This window comes from Pteronotus mesoamericanus, unplaced genomic scaffold, assembly GCF_021234165.1.
Source record: "Pteronotus mesoamericanus isolate MK-2021 breed Mesoamerican mustached bat unplaced genomic scaffold, CSHL_Meso_final contig_78, whole genome shotgun sequence".
NCBI classification, from domain to species: domain Eukaryota; kingdom Metazoa; phylum Chordata; class Mammalia; order Chiroptera; family Mormoopidae; genus Pteronotus; species Pteronotus mesoamericanus.
Window position 1 is genome coordinate 26,534,648 of NW_026555258.1, and position 24,522 is coordinate 26,559,169.

General features: G+C 37.9%; 1 protein-coding gene across 1 annotated transcript in view; it reads left to right on the forward strand.

Moving 5' to 3' along the window:
* The first annotated feature begins 309 nt into the window (after positions 1-309).
* The window catches only part of TEX10 (testis expressed 10), a 40,622-nt gene continuing 16,409 nt past the window's right edge, over positions 310-24,522 (forward strand). The window contains exons 1-9 of the mRNA XM_054584611.1: positions 310-485; positions 3,970-4,158; positions 5,690-6,402; positions 6,795-7,038; positions 11,511-11,623; positions 19,248-19,486; positions 20,518-20,653; positions 22,534-22,709; positions 23,364-23,541. Of these exons, the coding sequence (XP_054440586.1) occupies positions 3,979-4,158; positions 5,690-6,402; positions 6,795-7,038; positions 11,511-11,623; positions 19,248-19,486; positions 20,518-20,653; positions 22,534-22,709; positions 23,364-23,541 (1,979 nt within the window). The 5' untranslated portion in view covers positions 310-485; positions 3,970-3,978. The remainder of the gene's footprint in view (positions 486-3,969; positions 4,159-5,689; positions 6,403-6,794; positions 7,039-11,510; positions 11,624-19,247; positions 19,487-20,517; positions 20,654-22,533; positions 22,710-23,363; positions 23,542-24,522) is intronic.

Here is a 24,522-nt window from a genome sequence, read left to right on the forward strand (position 1 = left end):
AACTTTTCTTTCATACATTCTTCAAACGTGTCTTTACGTCTGAGAAACTGTAGTCCAGCATAGGGAGGAAAGGCATGCAGTCAAACTGGAACCTGGACAACACCCCGAGTAGGTCCGAAAAGTTCGGGGCCGGACCTAACACAGCCTTGTCCTCGGGTCCTGCGCTCCGACTTCTCTGCTTCCCGGAGCGAAGGGGGTTTCCGGCGCGGGCCCTTTCCTACCGGGGGCGGGGCCTATCGCTCCCGCTCCCGCCTCCCTGGCTGCGCGCGGCTGCGGGTCGCGGTCACGTGAGCGCGGCGCGGCGGAGGAGGGGCCCTGATTTCCGGGCGGCGGAAGGAGACGCGGCCGCGTGAGGACTAGGGGATTTGAAAACACGCTCAGGGAGCGAGAGGCTGAGGCCAGTGGCGCACGCTGTCGCTCTGTAGGCTTGTGCTCAGACGCTCTTCCTCTTTGCTTCTGTGCCCCGGTCCCGGCCGGACTCTTAGGTGAGTGGCCGGCGCCCATCAGAGCAGGCCCTCCCGGGGCGCGGGACGGTGCGCCGGGCCGTCGCCCCCCTGTCCGCGGCCCAGGCGGGTAGGGCCGGCTGGGGCTGGTCTGCGACCCCTGGGGGCCCGGCTGTGGCACCCCCACGGAGCTTGGCCTAGGTGCGGAGCTGAGCTTTGCGGAGGCGGGTGCCTGCGGGCGTTTGAAGCGCCTCAAGTGACTGGGCGGGTTCCCGCGGTTTCGGACCGGGAGACTTTCAGGCCGGTGTGCGTTGATTGGGCCCCACCTCCCCGACTGTGGTCCACCGCAGTAAGAAGAAACCATAGTTTCTGAAAACCCGTGGGGTCTAAACTTCTGGCATGCGGGACGGAAGACTTGGAGTGGGGATGAACAGTCGTCTCGTAATCGGCCCTTTTGCCGTCCAGGTGTGGCGCGTTACACGCTCTGTACCGAGCAGAACCGGGCCACCGGTTCTATCGAGTTGCCGGTATAGGACATTTGTGTTGACGGAAGTCTGGTATCTTCAACTGGACCCCTTAGTAGAGTTTGGGGAAACTCGCGATCGTAAAAGGGGTGGGAGAGGAAATTTTCAAAGGCTCAGCGCAGTGTACCTTCTTGATATTTTGGGGGAAAAAGAATGTGGAAATTAAGGGAGGATAATGAGGTAGCAGACAAATTAGCTGGAATTCGGTTTGGTGGGAGCCCTGATAGGCCAGCATCTCCCTTTTGTTGCACTTGGAAGACCGACAGTTGGAGTATGTGAAGTTCAGTTTTGAAACTTTGGGGCTCACCTACGTAGGAGCTCGGGTGATGGGGGAGTTCAACCCCTGAGACTGGAGCGCCTGCCTTCCATTCAGTACTCGTTAATCTAAGAGTTGCTTAGTCAGACTGTCCTTTGAATTGATGTGTTATGAAATCTTTTGTTTTAAGTGAAAGTAACAAATGTCTAATAGAATGTTCCCCGTGTATCATAAAAACAATGTCACTAGCCTTAAAAGTCAAGGAAGGGCTGTCAGCCCTCTTAATTTTCCTAACGGAGGGAAAAGAGTGTGCCAACTACAAAGTGATGGCTAATGCGGCCACTAATCTACTTTGTATTTGCATAGATTTGCTGCTTCTGGACATTTCATAGAAATGGAATCGTACACCACCAGGTCTTTCGTTACTAGTCTTTCACTTAGGAGACTCTGTTGGCTAGGGGTCAGGTAGTTAATGGTTAAAGGTAACACAGAGGATGGGGGGTGGAGGGTTATTTCATTCACATTTTCTGAATGTCTTGTACCACATATTTTCATCTCTGGTATTAGTTAACAACATTGTAGGGAAAGATCACAAAGTGTGCTTACTAAGTTAAGGAGACCATTATTTTCTTTTTATTAAAAAAGGCTAGTAAAGTAGTAGGGACTTTATTTTAGGTTTTATTTAGCCATTTTTTTAGACTGGAGTAACTAGAGGTGTGGGTGGGATGAAAACTTGGGAATGGGATAAGAGAAATAAGATGAGCCATTTTGGTACTCAGTTTTCACCATAAAACTGGTTATGCAGAGCTGTCTTGCATATGAATCCCTCTTCAACTTCCTAATCAAGGACTGACAGACCTTTCTGAGCCACATCTTAAAAATGGGTTTAGTTCCACCTTCCTTCACATGGTTTTGTGAGAATTGAATGCTAATGTACATAATGCATCTAATATTGTGCTTGGTATAAACTAGTCCTGAGAATTAAAAAAAAAATACATGTTTGTGCTTATAGCTTATATATTCATCATTGTGCCAGGGACAGTTCTTAGTGTTTTATAAATAATGAACTCATTTTCTACTCAGTCATCTTACCTCATAATAACTGTATGATGAAGTATGTATTATTATTATTATCCCCATTTTGTAGATAAAAACTGAGGCACAGTGGTTAACTACAGCCAGAAAGTGGCAGTCTTGATAAGAAACTAACCAGTCTGGCTCTAGAATCTGCTCTTAACCTATGTAGCCAAACCTAGCCCATGGGTCATGGTGATTGGCTTCTGGATTCCTGGAACTTTAGCTGCCATACTTGCACCAGCCATTTTATTACTCTCACAATAATGCAAACCTTCGGTTTATTTAAATCTTTTGGGCTCTCATGTGTAGTGTTGACTTGGAAAAAAAAAATATCTGGGCATAGGATAAATATGATAGACCACAAGGAGTTTTATTTATTTCAGCAGTACTAATTCAGCAGGGTATATAGTAGAAACTAGAATTATTTTTTTCAGCATGTGGAAACTTCAAGAATTGAGCTGGTTCCAGGTATAGGAAACTATTTTTTAGACAGAGTTAGCTTGTAGGAAGATGAAACTGGAGAGGAAGTTAGGAAGGACCTGATAGGTCTAGCTGAGGAGTTCTCTGTAAAGGGAGTATAGGAACCTTGAAATGGGGGTTTAGAAATTGCATCCTGGTGCTCTAGCAAATGGACTAGGGAGTAGACACTAGAGACAAAGCAAGAATATCTGTGGGAAAACTATTGAACAGTCTAAGGTAGAAATAACTTAAGAAGTGGCTGGGGACTGGGTAGGAGGCACAGATCAAAGATTTTGTAAGTGGTAAGATTTGGATATAAATTGAAAGAATGTGGTGAAGAGCGGAAAGTGCAGAATGACATGGTTATGCTTGAGTTATTTATAATAGTGGCCTAATTGATCTTGTTCCCTGTACCTAAGTTACACTTAGGTTTCCTTTTTATACTGCTTTCATCCTGGTTTGTTTGTCTTTTTTTTGATACTATTTCCTCTTCATATCTAGTCTGAACTTTCCCTGGTATCCAAAATGCTACTGTCTTCATTTTTGCCTATACCATGCTTATCCCCCTCTCCTGACCTATACTTTGCTTGCTCATGAAGAGCTCATTAACGCTCCTTGCTGCGTATCTGTATCTTACCCATATTTCAAGCATCCAACTGACGTTCATGAAACTTTTCCTGTTACAAGCTTCATTAGATAATAACGTTGGTTTCCAGACTAGACTTTGTTTTGCTATAGGTTCCTAGTAGATGGAAGGAGTATCTTTAGCAATTCTGTGCTGCTTTCCAACCCACCCTCTCAGCCCTTATCCACCACCATCCAAAAAGATTGCCAAAGGTTTCCATTTAGCCCATTGCTTAGCAAAAGGTTCTATGTCTAAAAATCCTTGACAAATCAGTGGCAAACCTGTTGCCTTACTGTTAAAGACTCTACAAATCTCCTGGCTAAATTTTTTTTTTAAGATATTATTTACTTAATTTTAGAGATGGGAAGGGAGAAAGAAACAGCAGTGTTTGGTTGCCTCTTGAGCGCCCCTCACTGGGGATCTGGCCCGCAGCCGAGGCATGTGCTTTGACTGGGAATTTATTACCATTTATGCCAAAGACAATCAAGAATCAAAGCCAACGTAAATGTTGAAAAATGCCTTTTTTATTCTTTTATAATTTTTTGTCTTAATCCATTGTTTTTAAATTAATTCTTTTCATTCTAGCACTCAAGAATGACCAAAAAAAGAAAACGCCAAGATGATTTTCAAAAAGTAAAACTAAAAGTTGGTAAAAAGAAGCCCAAGTTAGAAAATGCTACCGTTAAAAACTTTAAAACGAAGACTATACATCTGCCTGAGCAACTCAAAGAGGATGTAACACTTCCAACAAACAATAGAAAACTTAACATAAAGGTAAATCATAAATATTGTTTTGATAAAATTAGATTTTTTAAAAAGTCACTTAGAATATTATATTTTTGTGAAAAGTTTTTTAATTCTTAGGGTTTATTGATGGCTGGAGTTTGGAGTTGATCTGTTACCCAAGTCTGATACTGCCGTTGCAGCTTTTCTGCTGCCTCCAGAAGACCTGCTCCACTAAATCAGCAGTGATTTCTCCCTTGTATACTTAATTGATGATTTAATGTATCATCTGGAAATATCTTGTGTTTAGCTTTTTGATGTGTTAAATTCTTGATGTTTCCTTTTTCAAGCTATTTTTATAGCACATTGAGATAAGATCCTGTCATGCTTGGTTTTGCGCTCTTAATAGCACATAGCTTACAGGCTTATAGTAAATGTGTGAAGTTATGGTAATCGAAGTTTGAGCAATAGTTTTGCTTAGAAATTGAACAACTTTATTGAAATGTAATTTGCATATGATAAGATTCACATGTTTAATATGTACATTTCAGTGATTTTAAAAATATTCATAATCTAATTTTAGAACGTTCTTTATCACTTCCTTCCCCCCAGCCCTAGGTAGCCACTAATCTACTTTGTATTTGCATATATTTCCTGCTTCTGGACATTTCATAGAAATGGAATCATACAACACCAGGTCTTTCACTTAGCATATTTTTGAGGTTCATCCACGTTAGCATGTTTCAGAGCAGTACTTAATTCCTTTGGTGTTGTTAAATAGTATTCTAGTGCATGGTTATGTTACATTTTATTACTTAACAGTTGATGGACATTAGATTGTTCCAACTTTTTTTGACTGTCATGAGTAATGCTGTTAGGAATATTTGTGAACAAGTGTTTGTGAGGATATACATTTTCTAGTTTTGCTTTTAAGCCCCAGAGGTTAAATAATATCAGAAAGATATTCAAAGTCATGATTTTTTCACAAATTATGAAAATTATTCCACGAAGAAAATTGTCAAATGTTATACTCTGAATAAAATAAATATACACCCAGGAAAACCATTTAAAATGACAGAAAGGCCCTGTTACGATTATATAAATGCACCCAGCATAGGCCTAGTACATAGTAATAGGTATTTAAATAGTGGCAATGATTGCGGTCACTTTAAATAATAGTGTCCCTAAACCTACATTTGTGTTATTTTTTTCCTTTTTATTGAATTTATTGGGGTGACATTGGTTAACAAAATCCCACAGGTTTCAGGTGCACAATCCTACAACAACACATCTGTGTACTGTATTGTGTGTTCATCATCCCAAGTTTTATTTTCAAAAAGAAAATTCTAATGGAAAATTGTGTAGTATTTTTATTAAGCTAACACCATTTTAAAGATAAAACTATGTTTCTAGTCTTTATAAAAGCTAAGTGACATTTAGAAATACTCATTGAAGCAGTTTTCCCAAGAAGTATCAGTTCATTGGTATAGCTTTAGTTAGCATGTTTCTTTGAAAATGATGCAATGCGTGTGTACTTGTATATGCTTATAACTAAAACCTGTGTTTTTATTTTTATTTATAGGATTTGCTATCACAGATGCATCACTACAATGCTGGGGTTAAACAGAGTGCTCTTCTTGGACTTAAAGACCTTTTGTCTCAATACCCATTTATAATTGATGCACACCTTTCAAACATATTAAGTGAAGTGACTGCTGTGTTTACAGATAAAGATGCTAATGTACGATTAGCAGCAGTTCAACTTCTTCAATTCCTGGCCCCCAAAATACGAGCTGAACAAATTTCTCCATTTTTTCCTTTGGTAAGTGCCCATCTCTCTAGTGCCATGACTCACATTACTGAAGGAATTCAGGAGGACTCTTTAAAAGTTTTGGACATTCTGCTGGAAGAGTACCCAGCTCTAATTACTGGCCGTAGCAGTATATTGCTTAAGAATTTTGTAGAACTTATTTCTCATCAGCAGCTGTCCAAAGGATTGGTAAATAGAGACAGATCCCAGTCCTGGATACTTTCTGTAAACCCTAATCGGAGACTCACTTCTCAGCAGTGGAGGCTGAAAGTCTTAGTGAGACTCAGTAAATTCCTTCAGGCCTTGGCAGATGGATCCAGTAGGTTGAGAGAAAGTGAAGGACTTCAGGAACAAAAAGAAAATCCCCATGCCACTAGCAACTCCATTTTTATCAACTGGAAGGAACATGCCAACGACCAGCAACACATCCAGGTTTATGAAAATGGGGGTTCACAGCCCAATGTCAGTTCACAGTTCAGGCTACGGTAAGAAGGATTTCAGTTATGTCCACACTCAGTTTTCCTATATTGAATTATAACTGCTGACCATTGATGGCTAATGGTGGGAAGACATACAGATGTCTTTCATAGTTTTCATATAGTTACTCATGATTTGGTTTTATTTATTGATGGGAGGAGTGATTTGAAAGTATGTTAACTTACTTAATTTTTAGCAAAGCCTAATGAGAAGTAAAACTTCATAGCCTCTCGGCTTTGTCTTAGAATTTTATTTTTCTTAACTAGTTTTGATCAATTTAACTATCAACTTATGGTTCTTCATTTTACTGGTACTTTATATTTAAGATTTACATTGAGCAAGGAATGCTAGTTTTTAATCATTAAATTTTTTTTTTTTAATTCTTACCCTTCTTCATTAGGTACCTGACTGGAGGACTAGGCAGTGTGGATGAAGGCCTGTCATCTACTGAAAACTTAAAAGGATTCATTGAGATAATAATTCCATTGCTAATCGAGTGCTGGATTGAAGCTGTGCCTCCACAACTGGCTGCTTCTGTTGGAAATGGTGTAGAACGAGAACCACTGCAGGTTATGCAGCAAGTTCTTAATATTATTTCCCTTTTGTGGAAACTCTCTAAACAACATGATGAAAACCATAAATTGGTGAGAACTAATGAGTTCTTTATTTTCTTAGTAATGTCTTTTATTATCAATGGGCAGATTAGATATCAGCATATTACTACTAATTGGTTATGTATTTTCCAAAAAATTCCCAGGGTTTAACTGTAAGCTTGTTTCTTTTATCCAAAACTACAAATTAAAATAATTTTGTGAGATTATCTGAATATTAAAAGTTTTTAAAAGTGAAATGCATAACTTTTAATGTGCTTTTTTTCCATTAGCTATAACTTACAGTAGGGTTACAATTTCTTGTTTGTGGCAGATCGATTATTTAGGAACATTCTAGGATCTGCAGGCCCCTTCTAGGATTAAAAATGTTGCTTATTAAGTAGTCTCTTCCGGTTTGTGCCACATTGCCAAGTTTAGTAGAAATGGACCAAACTGAAGGTCTCCTAACCAGCCCTGAGTTGTTTTTAAACAACTACATTTTAGAGAAGACTCTACACACAGACTTGCTGTGTATATATGCTCTTTTATCTTGATAAAGGATGTGAGATCAGAAAACATTTCTAAAAGTTACTTTACTATAGGTAAGCTATAGTTATAGTGTGAATGTAGTTAACTTAAGTGAATTCCAAGTCAGATAGTAGTTTCTTTACTAGAAAGCTAATAGTGAAGACATGTTTCTTGATGCGTAAAATTTAAACCTACTGTTTGGGGAAGAATTGAATGTTGGTAGCTTTTTAAAAGTGTTATAGTGAATACAATATATAGTGCATGATGCAAGTAAGGAAGAACAGGCTCTAAGATTAACTGGTGATAAATTAATATGGTAGCACACTTCAAAAGGGCAGCTTCAGGAACAGTAACACATTAAAGCTTGAACCATCTGGTTTATAGAATTACTACAAGGACTTTTGCCTGGGTGTGAAACCTTGAAGTTGCCTACATATGTACAGAACTAACAGGGCGGTTATTTGGTTTTTTAAAATTTTTTTTTGTTTCAAGCTATAGTTTACAGTGAGTTAGTATGCCATATAAAAATAAGACTAGGGATGAGTTTAAAATAGTACTTGATAGTCTTGATAAACATCATATAATTGTACTGTGGTGTGTGTTTAGGAGCCTGCTCTATTGCTATTAACCAATTTACCCATCTGTAGGGATGTTTGAAGAAAGGCGTTTTCAAATAGGAAGGCATTTCGATTCCATTTTGGAGCCTGTCATCTAATTCCTTGCATACGTCGGCAAGAAATAGTCATAGATTATGGTTAGGAGTATAGGGTATGATTTTACCTTGCTTTCCTTTATGACAGTTAATCTGTGATATAGGCTAATGACAGTAATAATGCAAACAGCTTCTTAGAAAAGGTTATATGATTTGCAGTCTTGCATGGACCTATTTTCATCTGAAAGGCTAAGATAAAAAGAAAAGTTATGATACTCAACATGGACCTTTCCTCCATTTTTAGAAAGCTGAGAAGTAAAAATTCCAAGCATTTTGGTGTTTGGTTGCATATGGACACTGATGGGTTTTTGTTATTACTTTAGTAATAAATGGTATTTGTAATTAGAATGGTAGGACCAAATGCAAATTCGTTAACTGTGCTGGTCATTCAAGTAATACTGACAGAGGATCTAAACACTACCTTAATTTTATGGGTATTTAAAGTATGCTTTTGACTATCCTGTGCTATTATAACATGACTATTTATTAGCAGTTCATTAACATAGGATACTTAGTTCAGGAGACTGTTTTGCATAGATTGTTGGAGGATATGTAGAATACTAAATTGAATAATGTATGTATGAAATTGAAATACAGTGAGAGGGGATTAATTTAAATGGGAATGATATTTAGAAGTATTCACTGTTAGAATTCTCTAATTTACCTTGGCAAATGATGTCGAACTGTTAATTAGATCTATTATCTTAGAAACAAAAGGTAAATATGTATGTTACTTGTACAAGGTGGCATTAAAATGCATTTTAGTTTATTTTATGTTACCGTTCCTACTGTTAGTTCCCCTTTCTCTTTTTCCTTCCGTTATAGCTTAGTAGTTGTGATATTGGCTGACTTTTAACAGCTCAAACCTTAGGAAGAATGAATGGCATTCCTTGTTTTGAACTCAAGTCCTGTACCACAGGCTGAATTGTAGCTTTTTACTTCAGAAAATGTAAAGGTTTTCTGTTGACAAAGTGGAATCCTAATTCAAGGTGCAATCTTAGAATCACTGACTCCTTACTTTTAGGTTTTGCTAAATGCATTTAGTTTGTTAGTATTTGCTGCACAGTTGAGAAGTTTCTTTTATCCAGGAAGTTTTTTTTTTTTTTAAACCTTTTTAGAAATTTGAAATCTTTGATCTTCGCTTTGAAAAGAAATTTCAAGGTACATACATTAAATCTTATTTTCAGTGGCTAAGTACTCAACTTCTCAGGTTTCTTATTTCTGATACACTGTGTGTATCCGTAAAGTATAGCTTGTTTTAAAAATAAAATACAATTTAATATTAACTTTTTAATTTACTTTGGTTTTTGAGGTCCTGTAATAACCTCAGGGTCAATATTATAATTACACACTGTAGAAATTTTGTTGTGTCTTAGTTTTGCATTTTAATGCTTGCTGCTTTTTGTCTCTGTGTTTCATTGCTGTTGTCTTTTTCTCATGAGGATTAGAATTTGTGGAGAACGGTCAGGTACAATCATTTATCAAAGATTTGAGTATCTGTAGATGTGGCTGTTTAAATTAAAATTCAAGTGCTCAGTCACACTAGCCACATTTCAAGTGTTTGGTAGTTACATGTGACTAGTGGCTACTGTATTAGACAACACAGATGTTGAACAACTCCGTCATTGCAGCAAGGTCTGTTAAACAGCATTGTTCTAACTACATTGTACTAGAGGCTAGTCTAGGCTCTGGGAGTACAGAGATAAACGTGACTGACAAGGTACGTACCTTCACAGCACTTACCTTCTGGTGGGGTTGATAGATAGTAAACAATATATAACGCCAGTACTAGGAAGAAAGATGAAAGTAAAGCAGGGGAGAGAGTATGTGCTGGGACAGAATGAGGGGGAGCTGTTTGGAACAGGGAGTCAGGAAATGCCGTCATGACATTTGATTACCACTGAATGAATTGAAGGAGCAAGTCTTGCGAAGACCTGTGGAGAGAATCTTCTAAGCATACAGAACAGCAAGTGCAAAGACCCTAAGTGAGGACAAATTTGACACGTTGAGGAATGGCAGGGAGGGCTGTGCATGCAAGGTACTGAGAGAACGGTAGAAGATCAGGGAGAAAAACTGATGGTGGCCAATCATGTGGGACCCTGTGGTCCATGGTAAGGAGTTTGGATTGTAACCTGAGTGAGGTGAAAAGACATTGAGCTCATGTTCTCACCATCCAGCTCTAGCAAAATTGTGAGCCCAGACTCAGACCACTTAGCCCATGATGATCAGTCCTGCTCTGCCTACATACCTATTCCCTTCCTGTATTATTTTGAAGAGTGATTTATATTTTATAAGAGCACCCCAGTTGCTTAGTAGAGAATTAACTTTTGTGGGGCAAGAGGAAAAGCAGGGAGAGCAGTTAGGAGGCTATTGTAATAATCCAGGTAAGAGATAAAGTGGCTTGGCGTAGAATGGTAGCTAGTGGTTGAAGTGATAAGAAGCATCTGGATTCTGGCAAAGCCAGCAGAATTGCAGGTGTGCATAGCAAAGGAGCAAGGAGCAAGGATGATGCCTGTGTTACGGTCCAAGTGTCTGTGGCTGCTGGGAGGAGAGTTCAGTTTATTCATGTTAAATTTAAGATGCCTAATTAGAAGTTTAAGAGGATATGTTGAGACTACATTTATAGGTCAGGAAGAAAAGAAGAATCCATAAAGGATACTAAGGAGCTGTACAGTCACCACCTCTTTCAGCACCTCTAGTCCCACAATCCAGGGAACTCAGTCTCTGGCAAAATGAAATGGTTGGTCCTCTGGAGATGAGGAAATGAGAATTTTGTAACCTGGAATTAGTGTTTCAAGTAGGAGAGAATGATACATTCACAAATACTGCTTAAGAATTTTAGAAAATTTGGAGTTTTAGAGAAATATATTGCTATATAAAAGTGTTGAATACCTTCAATTGGAGATAATGGAATTGCTGGGGAATAATGTTATAGTATAATAGAACACTAGGTAGAAGACTTGCATATTTTGTAAGTATTGCACTAGTGGTTCAAATTCAGGGTTTTCTTCAGTCTTTACGCTGTCCCTTTTTCTCCTCTTACATAGTAATTCAAGTAAGAATAATTATTAAGTGCCAGAAAGATCTGTGGGTGAAAATTAGATGCCCTAACAGTTTATTCTGATTTTTAAACTTATTTACATATTATATCATGAGCAGAAGGTGTATTATAAAGGTAAACTTATAGTTCAATATTGACAAGTTGTCAAATTGCTGCTTAAAGTTTTATTGGTTATTTTAAATTATTGTTTCTAGTAGGTTTTCTAATCTTCATTTATTTTAATAGGAATCATGGCTTCGAAAGAATTATCTCATTGATTTCAAACACCATTTTATGAGTCATTTTCCGTATGCCTTAAAAGAAATAACCAAGCACAGACGAAAAGAGACAAATAAAAGGTATTGTGATTCTTTGTCACTGTAAAGACTTGAAAAGTTGTTTAACTTGAAATTATCAGAAAATAGTAAGGAACTTTGGACATTGTGAGGTGTTTATGCCTAGATTTTGTGAAAGAAAAGAAGTTTGGCTGATCTTGAACAAGTTACTTTAAGCCTTGGGACTTCAAGGTTTATTAACTTTTATTTTTTTTAAATCTGTAAAGTGAATGTTTTGTGTTAACCAAGTGTTAAGTATCAAATTATAAATACATGAATTTAATAAAATTTACTGAGTTGGGTGGTTTATATGGGAGATGCACTATGTAACTATTGCAAAGCAAGGAAGTATCTTAAAAGTCATGTAGTTCTGCTCTCATTTATACATGAAGAAACTGGTACTATAACTATGTCAGTATTAGTATGTTATCAGTAGCACTAGCCTGAAGAGTGATAATGGAGAAAAATAAGTTTTCTTTTCTAAAATAAAGGGTTATAGATAAAAAGATGGAATTTAAAAAATGCAAACATCAAAATTATGTAAAATGTTTATCTTAAGTGACAGCAGACAAATGTATAAACACGTTTATATCATTTGACAAGCAGGTACAAGCTAGAATACTTAAAGCGCAGTTCCCTGAAAAGAGCAAACACTGAAGGGATCTTAAAAGTATGTCAAAAACTTCTTAAATTTATCACCAGGAAGAAACTACCTGGAGAATCTGTGAGGCTCTGTGAGCAGGGTTCAAAAGAATATGCACAGAAGTGATAAGCATACTGCAGACAGATGAGCTTTTCATTCATTCACCAAATATTTTGATTGCTTATTATAAACAAAGTTTCATAATATAGATAATCAGATGTCTTAAGGTGTGCTCCTTGTTCTCCTGAGTTAAAAAAATTGGTAAAATTATAAAATTGGTCAAAGAGTGTGTCAGTGTCCATTCAGGAGACAGAAACCACACCAGTAATTTTAAGAGAGAACTAATATAGAAGTTGCTGGCCAGGTATTGAAGAACTGAAAAGACAAAAGAAGAGTAAGGTATAATGGAGGCAGCAACGGCAGGAAGCTGCCACTGTCTCTAGGACTGGGAGAACAGAAGAAAGGGGAGAAAGCTTGGAGGGAAAAGCTATGTGAAGCCAAAAGTCGGACCTCTAGGGAAGGGGTGGTGCTCAGCTAGTGCTAATGTCTTTGAGATAAGAAGGGGGACCCTGTGGGGCTGGGGTCCAGAATGATGCTGCAAAGGAGGTTCTGGCTGCCTGGGGCCGGAGTTTCTTAGGGGCATCATCATGCTGGTTCTGTGTCAGAAAAACTGCCAACTAGAATCAACTGTGGGTAGTAGCAAAAACTGCTGCTGGGTTGTTGGCTTGCACTGGCAGCAAAAGAAAGCAAAAACGGGACTAGGAAGCAAACAGAAAAGAGCGGCCCCCTCTTTCTGCATAGCCTTTCAGTACTTTTCTAGTACCTCTTTATTGGTGGAGCCTAACAAGAAGCCAGCTGTGAAGGAAAAATGTGGCTCATGGAGTCCCAGCCCCAGGATCACGAAGTGGATTGTAGAAGGCTGGGTTTGAAGCTGAGAAACAATAGCTCAAAAACTGGCAGGAGGAAAAAGTGAGTTTACATACGTAACTAAATGTCAGTAAGTGTCATTGGAACTACGCGGTTATATTGAAGAGTAAGTATTTGGGCACGAGCATGATTTTGGCAGGCAGAAATGGTTAAGAGATGGCATATGAGAAACCAATGGGATTAGTAAGGGAGAGCATGAGACAAATCTGGGTCATACCTGGTTTCTGCTTCCCAGTAGCCTTGATCCTGAAAGTCATTCCTTCTCTGGAGTTCTTTTATCTTTTAGCCTTGATCCTTGTAGCATTGAAGACTTTTGGTTGGATCAAAACTGTTTTAGAAGGTTAATTTAGGGCAGCAATGTTTAACCTTTTTTATTTCATGGTACACATAAACTAATTACTAGAATCCTGCAGCATACCAAAAAATACATTTTTTGCTGATCTGAACAAAAAAAAAAAAAAAGTGTAATTTTGATTCATTCATACCAGATGGCTATTGTGTTGGCTGTTGTCATATTTTCACTTGACAATTTAAGGGAGAAGAGGTCAGTGCCCCCACTAGATAGTCAACTATTACATGTTTTCAAAATTATTGTGGCACATGGATTGAAAATCACTGACTTAGGGAGTGTGTGAAAGGGCCAGGGAGTTAAATAGGGAAGTAATTTCTTAAGCAAGATGTCAGCGTCCCGTCCCCCCTCCAATGCAGTTTTTTACTAGAGCAAAAGTTGTCTGTTTTTGTTTTCTAAAATTTTTTTAAAATTTATTTTTAGAGAAAGGAGAAGGAAGGGAGAGAGAGAAACATCAATGTGTGGTTGCCTCTTGCGTGCCCCGAGCTGGGGACCTGGCCCACAACCCAGGCATGTGCCCTGACTGGAAATCGAACCTGTGACCCTTTGGTTTGCAGGCTGGCACTTAGTCCACTGAGCCACACAAGCCAGGGCTGTTTTTGTTTTTTAAATCATCACTCAAGGATAGGTTTATTGATTTTAAAGGGAGAAAGAGAAGCATTGGTTGCCTCCCATATGCACCCCAGCCAGGGGTACAACTCGCAACCTAGGTATGTGGCCTGAGTGGGGATCAGACCTGCAACCTTGTGATGTATGGAATGATGTTCCAATCAACTGAGTCCCCCGGCCAGGGCTAGAGCAAGTTTTTAACCCAGTCCATGGATAAATTTCAGAAAATCTTAAACTCTTGAATAGAATTGTGTGTGGGTTTTGCTGTTGTTTTTTGGTAAGAGGTTTCATACATAATTTTCATCAAAATGAATTTAAATCATGGTTAAGATGTTTGGAATTTAGTAGACCATTAAATATAAGTAAATTATCCAAGAGTATATGAGTGTACTGTAATTATCAACAAATTTATTGGACACTTAATATGTGCCTTTGCAGTTACTGTACTACATATTCTGTGTGCTGAGCATTTCGTGGTAAAGGAGATAGGTAGGGTACAGTCTAATGATGGAGACGTTTATTTCTGTGATTCTTTAATCAGTGACCACCTGTGATCAAGTTAATGAAAGACAGGTTTAGGTTAATACAAGATTATATAATAAGGAGCTGGTCCTGATCTTCGTGAGGGAAGTAGAGTCCTAGTCACTCCCCTGATGAAGTGATTTGTGCCAAGATACAAAAGGTGAAGGTGGAAAAGGAGTTAACTCAGTGAAGAGGCTGAGATCGTGAGATTGTGGGATTTTTAACAAAAGTGTATTGGCAGTATAACAAACTTGCTCTTCATCAGGTTCCTCCATGAATTGTTTTTAGGTACTACAGGCTGCTCTTTTACGTAACAAGTACGTTGAATACTTAGCAGGTAGCCTGTGGAGGGCAACACAAGTTCAAGTTCAGGGAGCCAGTAATGGTTTGGGCCAGTGGTCTTCATACTTCATGTCCACCCAGTTAATTTTTGACCTGATGTCTAATTTTTTTCATAGTATATTGAAATAAAGTATTACAAAGGGTATTTTTTAATTTTTTTTATAAAGTATACATAAGATAAATTTGACCATTTTAGCCATTTTTAAGTGTACAGTTCAGTGGTATTCAGTACATCCTTGTGCAGCCATCACCACCATCCATTTCCAGAACTTTTTCATCTTCCCAAACCAAAACTCCGTACTCATTACACAGTAGCTCCGCATGCTTTCCTCTCCCCAGCTCCTGGGAACCACTGTTATACTTTCTGTCTCTCAATTGAACTATTCTAGGTACCTCACATAAGTAAAGGCGTACAGTTGTCCTTTTATGTCTGGCTTAGTTGGACTTAGCGTAATGTCTTCAAGTTTCATTGATGTTGTAGTGCATACCAGATTTATTCTTTTTTTAAAAATAGACATTCTATTTTTTAGAGCTGTTTTAATTTAGGTTCAGTCAAATTGAGCAGAGTTCCCATGTACTCCTTTTCCCACAGCTGTGTACAGCCAGCCTCCCTCGCTGTCAGCATACCGCACCAGAGCACCAGAGTTGTTCATCTGTTACATGGGCACATCTTTATCACTCAGAGACCGTAGTTTACATTAGGGTTCACTCTTGGTATGCATTCTGAGTTTTGACATGTATATAATGACATATATCCACAATGATAGTATCATACAGGATAGTTTCACTGTCCTAAAAATGCTCTGTGCTCTGCCTATTCATCCTTCCCTCCCACCTGATTTTTTCATGGTTTGATAGCCCATTTCTTTTTATTGCTAAATATTTCATTGTATGGGTATATTGCTCTTTATTCACCTACTGAAGATCCTTTTGGTTGCTTCCATATTTTCACCTCTTTTTAAGGCTAAGTAAAATTCCACTGTATGTATATACCTTATTTTGTTTATCCATTTGTCTCGCAGTGGACATTTAGGTGCTTTCTACTTTTTGGCTATTGTGAATAAAATTGTTAAGAATGTTGGTCTCCAAATATCTGTTCAAGTAACCTGCTTTCAACTCCTTTGTATATATCAAAGGATATAATTCTGACATTGTTGCAAATAGTGACATTTTAAAAAGTCAGTGTAGTTGAGTGGTCTCTGAAAACTTTATTTTTGCACTAATAATTTATTAGTTTATGTGCTGATTATTCTGAGGTAATTTTGTACTGGGAAGAGATACAGGTACGTCTTGCCTTTTGCCTGCAATTCAGAAGTTCAGTCGGACTAGAGAGGTCTACTTATTGGGAAGATTTTCCAGTATGCAGGAAAATTAGTTTATTTTTTCAGAGGGAATGGAGAGCTTTGGTTGATTTAGCAAGCTGAGATTGGTTAAATGGTAGTTGGGTGGATGGGAATTTCTTGCAAAGTGTATTAAAAAAGGCTGCTTTTTCATTTGTGATAGTTGATAGAAAGTTGCTTTTAGAAATACTTGTTTTTAAAAAGTGAGCTATATTAAACATAGTAAATAATAGTTCAGATAGATGTGAATAGTTACATTTTAGAAAAATGTACTAATCAATAGATTTCTTTGTGGGAATCTGAGGACAGACTAAGCTCCAGAGAACTGAATACTTACGGAAGCAGAAATCAAAAGGGAGTTGATTTATACTTTGATCTCTAGAAGTGTGAGCTCCATATCTCCATATAATTAAATTGAACAGAAATGTCTGTTAAGGCTAAAAGAAAAGATCATCTGGAACAATATAAAAGGTTACATGGTAAAAGGAGATTTATTGGATGTACTGTATCTAGAAAGTTTTCCTGACTAATTTAAATAAGGATCCCACTGAAGATCCAGAATCTGAAATTGTTAAGGGACAGGTATCATTTTGGGAAATTCTTACGATAAAGGAAAAGAACAAATTAGGTTGGGTTTGTGAGGGAAGCTTACTGGGATTTCCTATAAGCAACAGATAGATCATTATTGCTATTGTGAGACAGTTTATTACAGTTAGTTAGCTTTACTCTTAATGCCATTTATTTAAGAGAGCAGTTATTAAAGTGTGGTCTGTGACCCCCGATATACAAGAGCAGAACTATTTTCACAGTTGAGACATTATTTACCTTTTTCATTGTTTTGATATTAGCACTGATGGTACAGAAACAATGGTAGGTAAAGCTGCTCCTATCAGCATGAGTGAAGGCAGTGGCACCAAACAGCACTAGTACACACTGTATTCATTGTCACCATGCACTCATAGTTTAAAAGAGTGTGCCAGTTTTCACTTCAAAATGTCCTTAATAAAGAAATGAAAACTACTAATTGTATTAAGTCACATCCATTAAGAACACATATTTTTAATTTTCTGTGTGATGAAATGGGACGTGTGCATGAAGTGTTTCAGCAGCATACAAAAAAATGGTGGTTGTCTCAAGAAAATGTGTGATTATTCTACTTGTGAGTTTTTCCCTGTGATGGACACGATTTTAACTTGAATAACAAACTATGGTTATTCAGACTTGGGTATTTGGCAGATATTTCCTCACGACTGAACAAAATGAGCCTATCAGTTACAGGAAAACAGATGACAGTATTTGTGCCAATGATAAAATTTGAGTCTTTAAACAAAAACTAATATTTTAGAGAATGTTTATTTACCACCTGAGTTCTATCCATGTGTTTTCTCCCTTCTGCTCTTCATTTCTTAATAGTAAAATTTCCATTCCTTAGGTGGACATAGGACTACACAAAATAGAAATTAGATTTCATAGTTTCTTTTGCAGCCAGGAGTGGTCATGTGGGTAATTTCTATTAAATACCTCAGACTTTTCCTCTCTAGTATAAGACTTGTACATTGCGTTGTTTGTTGGCACCTCTGTCTGGATTTGTACTGGAGACATGTTAAGCTCAACATATCAAAAGTAGAATTTTGTGGATTTCTGCTCCTCCTCCCAGTGCTCTATCATCTCCGTTTACCCAGTTACCAGTGTAGGTGAAGCCCTTGGTCCCTCCAGTTCCCACCATCTCAGAAATCTCATACATGTATACATTTACGCAAACTTCACATTCAGCTAATTTTATTTTTCCTAAATGTCCCCTCCTTTTGTAGTCCATGTCAGCATTTAACCCTAGTCCTTCCTCATGTCATCTCTTGCCTGCGTTGTGACAGAAGCCATATTACTGCTTCTCTGTTTATAGTTGTTCAACTCTCATTTTCCCTTTCCATCCACAGGAGTCATCCATCTCAGAGACGTTTTCAACCATTTCACTCTTGTGCCTGCAGAATTAATTCTAGAGCCTTTAGCCTCAAAATATGGTCCCGTTTTACCTTTCCAGGCTCATTTGTCACTCCTAGCCCTACACTTGATGCTCTGATAGCACCGATTTCTTTTCTTTCCCATTCCATGTATTTGTGGTTCCTGAACACTGTGTCCTTCCTTGCACATGCTTGATGCAGAATTAACGTTTTCCTTTAAAATTGTTTAGAGATTTTTAATTTTAATCAGCTTCATATTTTTTGAATACAAAACAGGCTCAGCTGCTGAATATATCATAATCTGAAATGAGTATTTATAGTCCAAGTTGCAAATTTTGTTTTTATTAAGGTATTCTATTTGAGGGTTTTTTGAAATGTCTTTCAATTTGGAAGGAAATTGTCTTATTTGGCTAGAAAAAACCTGAGAGTTAAATGTGAATTGTAAAATCAAGTCACTTCAGAACAGTGCTCTGGGCCAGTCTCCTTATTTCACACATAAGGAAACTGACCAGGAGAAATTAGTGATTCTGTTAAGTCATGATTAGTTAGAAGCAGAGTCAAGGTCTACATACTGTGACCTCCATCAAATATAAGTATCTGCTTTTTAAAAACAAAAAAACAAACCAATACCCTTCATGTATTGGGATTTTCAAGTCTTCTTATCTTCAAATACTTCTAAGATTACCAAGCAGTGTTACAGGGTCCTTTACTTTTGTGTTAATAACGACTTGGGTAATCAACTTAGTATACAGTCTAATTCATGACTTCTTAACAACCCTCATTCCGTAATGAATGATTTATTTACAAAACAGTGCCCTAAACCTTGCCTACATACCTGTCGTCTTGGCCATTTATTCTAGAAGGAAACAGTTTTTGACTCATTGATAGATGATTTTAAGTATTCTTAGTAGATATGGTAGATACCACACTTTATAGATGTGTTTGTCTTTGTTTTTAGCATCAAGCATTGCACGATTCTCTCCAATAATGTAGACCATCTCTTACTGAATTTAACACTGTCTGATATCATGGTCTCCCTGGCAAATGCCTCAACTTTGCAGAAGGATTCCAATTGGATAGAAAGGATAAGAAAATTTGTGACAGAGACCCTTGAAGATGGCTCTAGGCTAAATAGTAAGCAGCTGAACAGATTGCTTGGGGTATCATGGAGGTTAATGCAGATACAACCAAACCGAGGTAGGTGATGCTGCTTTATCTTCATTTAAGAGAGAAGTTCTTATGCATGCTATTTGGGGTCTAGCTTTGAACTGGTAACTTTTAAACTTCCCATGTAGTCAAGTTAATTGCATTCAAGCTATAAAGGTAGCTAGCAAGCATAATTATAAAGCACTATCAACTTGAACACTGAAATTGTTGATGGCTTAGCACATCCCTTTTTCAATGGATAGGTCCCTTTTTGAAGCAAATTTTTTGGTAAGATTTCTAGTAGATTGCAAAATTGGTGTAAAAAGGGTTAGTAGATACTATTAAGAGGAAATTTTAAATCTACGCATTGGGCCTAATAATGAAGAAGTAACCTCTTTTGATCTAATTTGACTGGAATTTGAGTGCTTTGTACTTTCATCCTAATAGACTGAATCCTACATTTCTTCTAGTTTGAAGTTATGTCGCATTGAGTCAGTTTTTAGTGTGACTTGCTAATTTTTCTCATTCAGTAACAAAGCTTTCCTATTTGGTTTCCATCTTATTTGCCTTTCTAATAGCCTGGTTTTTGTTAGCCCTGCTTAGGTTTGTTGTCCCTTAGGAAAATATACTGTAATCTCTGGTTGGTTTGACATGCACACACACACTCACACACAATTTTTTTTTTCTTTTTAAAGATTTATTACTTTTAGAGAGAGGGGAAGGGAGGGAGAAAGAGAGGGAGAGAAACATCAATGTGTGAGAGATACATTGATTGGTTGCCTCCCACATGCCCCAAGCTGGGGACCTGGCCCGCAACCCAGGTATGTGTCCTGGCTGGGAATTGAACCAGTGACCTTTCAGTTCATAGGCCACCACTCAGTCCACTGAGCCACACCAGCCAGGGCACGACTTTTACATTAATTAGACCATCACTGTAGGACTTCGATGATAGTCATCAGTTTGTGGCTGAGATCTGCTTTATTATGGAACAAGGAAAATTATCTCTCGTTTTTACGGGAATTTGGGGGCTGGTGATGAAATATTTTTGATTCATATGTAGTTGCTTTTTTCTCTGTTTTTAGAGGCTACAGAGTCTCTCATCAAGGCAGTTTATACATTGTATCAGCAGAGAGGCCTTATCCTTCCAGTTCGGACTTTGTTACTGAAGTTTTTCAGTAAAATCTATCAAAAAGAAGAATTGAGACCTTGCAGATTCAGGTAAAGTTTCATTTATTTTGCCTTTCTTTTTCTCGCTGAGTTATTTTGTAGTCTTTAAATAAGATGATAGGGTGATTAAACCTCAGAGAAGTTCACTATTTTTATTCCAGATGGTTATGTTACCAGAGAAACTCCCAGAAACTCAGTTCTTCCTGCCAGTGCAGTAAAGAATTACAGATTAGTGAGTCTATTATCGTGCAAGCAGGGTTTATTGGTGATAGGTTCTTCTCTGGGCCTTTGGCCTTGCGGAGGTGGGGGAGAGGCAAGGCAGGGGCTTAGAGAGCAAGAGCGCTAGAAAGATATCCTTTGTTCTGAGGATTTATACAGTTGGCAGGATGGGAGAGAGTGAAGAAGTTACATATTTCTTGACAGGAAAAGGTGGTGCTGGCTTTCCAGGATGGAATGTGAATACCCAAAGGTATTAATGGGCTTCTTCCTATAGGCACTATGGGCCCTTTCAGGCCTTGGGATGAAAGCACAGTTTCAAAGGGTTCCTCTCCCAGATAATGGAAAAGACACATAGAATTTCAAGGACTGCTGAGTCAGTGGGTGGGGCATGTATCCCTCGTCCTCCCTGTACACGCGCGCATGCGTGTGTGTGTGTTTTAAGGGAAGGGAGGGAGAGAAACATCAAAGTGTGGTTACATCTCATGTGCCCCCTACTGGGGACCTGGCCTGCAACCCAGGCATGTGTCCTATGCTGGGAATCAAACCGATAACCCTTTGGTTCTCTGGCCGGCGCCCAATCTACTGAGCCACACCAGCTAGGGATGCCTTTGTTTGAATAGGATGCCTACCTATCCTACCTAACAGTTACATTTAAGAAAAGATACAAAACTTTATGAAGAAGCATACATAATAGTATCAGTAATCTTTACACACATAACTGAGCAGATTAAAGCCTCTTTGTGCATATATTTCCACTTGTCCACTTAGAGCTAAAGGATAGTTGGAACAAACTACAGCAGCCTCAGCCTTTTGCTTCTCATAAAGATGAAGATGGAACCACTAACACTGACATACTATAGCATATGGTGTAAGAATGAGGGCAATAGAGATGAGAGAGTTTCTGGCTTAGTTTGATGCGCTCATGTGAGACAGACAACACAAAGAGTATTAGTAAGGAATTCATTTTTTTGATAGGGTGAGTTTGAGGTTTATTTGGGACAGTCAGGAAGAGATGTTTGGCTAGAAGATAACCTTGGCATGTGTAGGGAGTTGCTGGGATACATCTGAGTCTTTATTGTAAACCAGATGCTTTTCATAGTTCTTTCTGAATAATTCCCATAGTACTACTATGAGGAGTAGATAGTGGTACTCTGATTTTACAGAAGGAAACAAGCTTAGATTAAATAAGTTGGTGGGTATCATCCAGCTAATGGGTAATAGAGGTAGCTGAGATTTTAAATTCAGGTCTGTGATGACAGAGGTCATGCTTAAAATCACTAAGTTCTTGGGGGACAGCAAAAGTGATTGATATTACCCATGTATAGAGACCTTAGAGCTTTAGCAGGTACACTAAAGAACTGAAATAACACAAGTTCAAGGATATCCTACATTGAATGCATCAATAAGTTAATATAGTGGAATAATTGATACTAATTAGGAGAAATAGTACATAAAGCAGTATCTGTGTCCTTTAAGATAAAAATATAATTTAGTGCCCCAAACTTGATGGGTAACACCTAGAAAATGCTACAACTAAATAAATGATGCTGGCAATCTCATAGACTCTCACATGTTTAAATGAATAGATATGTTATTGGTACATGATTTTTCACTTTATGGTGTATTTAAATTGGAAAAATTTTTTTCTTTTAAATTTATGCTCCTTATCTTTCAAGTTATATTTTATTGGGTTCTTCCTTGGCCTTTCCTAGATATCGTAGTAAAGTGTTATCCCGTTGGCTGGCTGGTTTACCATTGCAACTTGCTCATCTTGGGTCCCGAAACCCTGAGCTCTCAACACAGCTTATTGATATCATCCAAACTGCTGCAGCACGAGCAAATAAAGAATTACTAAAAAGTTTACAAGCTACTGCTCTTCGAATCTATGGTGAGAGTTTGCTTAACTGTATAGGAAATCTTTGTTATACCCTGATTTAGAAAAGAGGTTTCTAATGGAATCCCTTTAGGTTTGCCTTACCTTTAAATTATTTTCAATTAGTTATCCTGTGATTAAATTACAAGAACAAAATCCACCCTCAAATAGTAAATTCATTTTCAGTGGTAAGTATTTGTTAGAATATTTTTACAAAATCTGTTTTTAAAAAAAATTTATTTATTTAATTTTAGAGCGGGGGGGGGAGGGGAAGAGAGGAAGAGAAACAGCAATGTGTGGTTGCCTCCCCGCCCCCACTCTGACCTCTACCCACTAGAAGCCAGTAGCAGAAGATAGTTGACATACTCAAAATATCCAGATCAATTAAGTTTTTGGTGAAAATGAAAAATGTCTTTTATGGGGGAAAAATATGGACTTTTTGGCCAACCTAGTAAATGTATTTTTAAATAAATAATGGTTATGTTCAATATTTTATTTTAGAAGACACCTTAAGCCATACGTACATGCTTTATGATTAAAAATTTTTCATGTAATTTATATGGAATTCAGTGTGACAGTGAAAATAATTACTCAGTCTACTTCATTAATTTAATCTCTGCTTTGTATTTCTTTTATAGTTGAATTTAATGTTTTCATCTGTCCCACTAGATCCACAAGAAGGCACTGTAGTGGTTCTCCCAGCAGAGTCTCAGCAGTGTTTGGTCCAGCTTATATATTTTCTACCCAGTCTACCTGCTGATTTGCTTTCTCGGTTAAGTCGGTGCTGTATTATGGGAAGACTCAGTTCAAGTTTGGCTGCCATGCTTATCGGGATACTGCACATGAGGTAGCATGTTCAAGTGAGCTGTATTTCAAGTGTATGAAACGTATAGGCCTCTTTCCCTTCAACTTGCAATTTGTGACACAGGGTGGGCTTTTAAAACCTCACATTGCTACTGCCTTCATCTGCTCTTAATGCAATAATTGAAACTTTATATTATTGCTAGATAAAGTTTACTAGAATAAGATTGTTTCAAATTATGTGTTTAGTGATTTCTGTGTATAGATTGGAATAAGGATTGAAATTATCAAAAGCACATAGTAAGGATTCAATGGCAAGTGAGGGAACTATGCTTAAAACTTTTGGTGGTAGGGAATTACGCTGCAGACCTCCTTTCCAGCGAGCTCAGAATTTAATGCAGCTGGTGAGATAAGCTTGCGTACTCAGACAAGGAATCACTTGAAGTCTCACGTGTGTATGTTAAAATACATATAACAGTTTTAAGGGTATAGATAAAACTGTACAGTGGTATGAAGTACATTTAGATGGTTGTATAACCAGCACCACTGTCTGTCTCCAGAACTTATTCATCATTCTAAACTGAGTGTTTAGAATGTGCCCATTATGTAGTAACTCCTCATTCACTCTGCCCCTCCCTGCCACTGGTAACCACCATTCTGTCTTCATGATTTTGATTATTCTGGGTATCTCATATAAGTAGAATTGTTAAAGATTTTTTGTCCTTTTGTGTCTTTCATATTTCACTCAACATAACTCTTCAAGTTTCACTCATGTTGTAGTGTGTGTCAGAATTTCCTTTTTAAGGCAATGCTCCATTGTATGTAAATATTATTATGCATTTTGTTCATCTCTTCATCTGTTGGTGGACACCTGTTTTTTTCTACCTTTTTAGCTATTGTGAGTAATGCTGCTGTAAACACTGATGTATATCGATACCCGTTGTAGTGCTTGTTTTTAATTCTTTTAGCTATATACCCAGGAGTGAAATTGCTGGATCATGTAATTGTTTAATTTTTCAAGAAATCT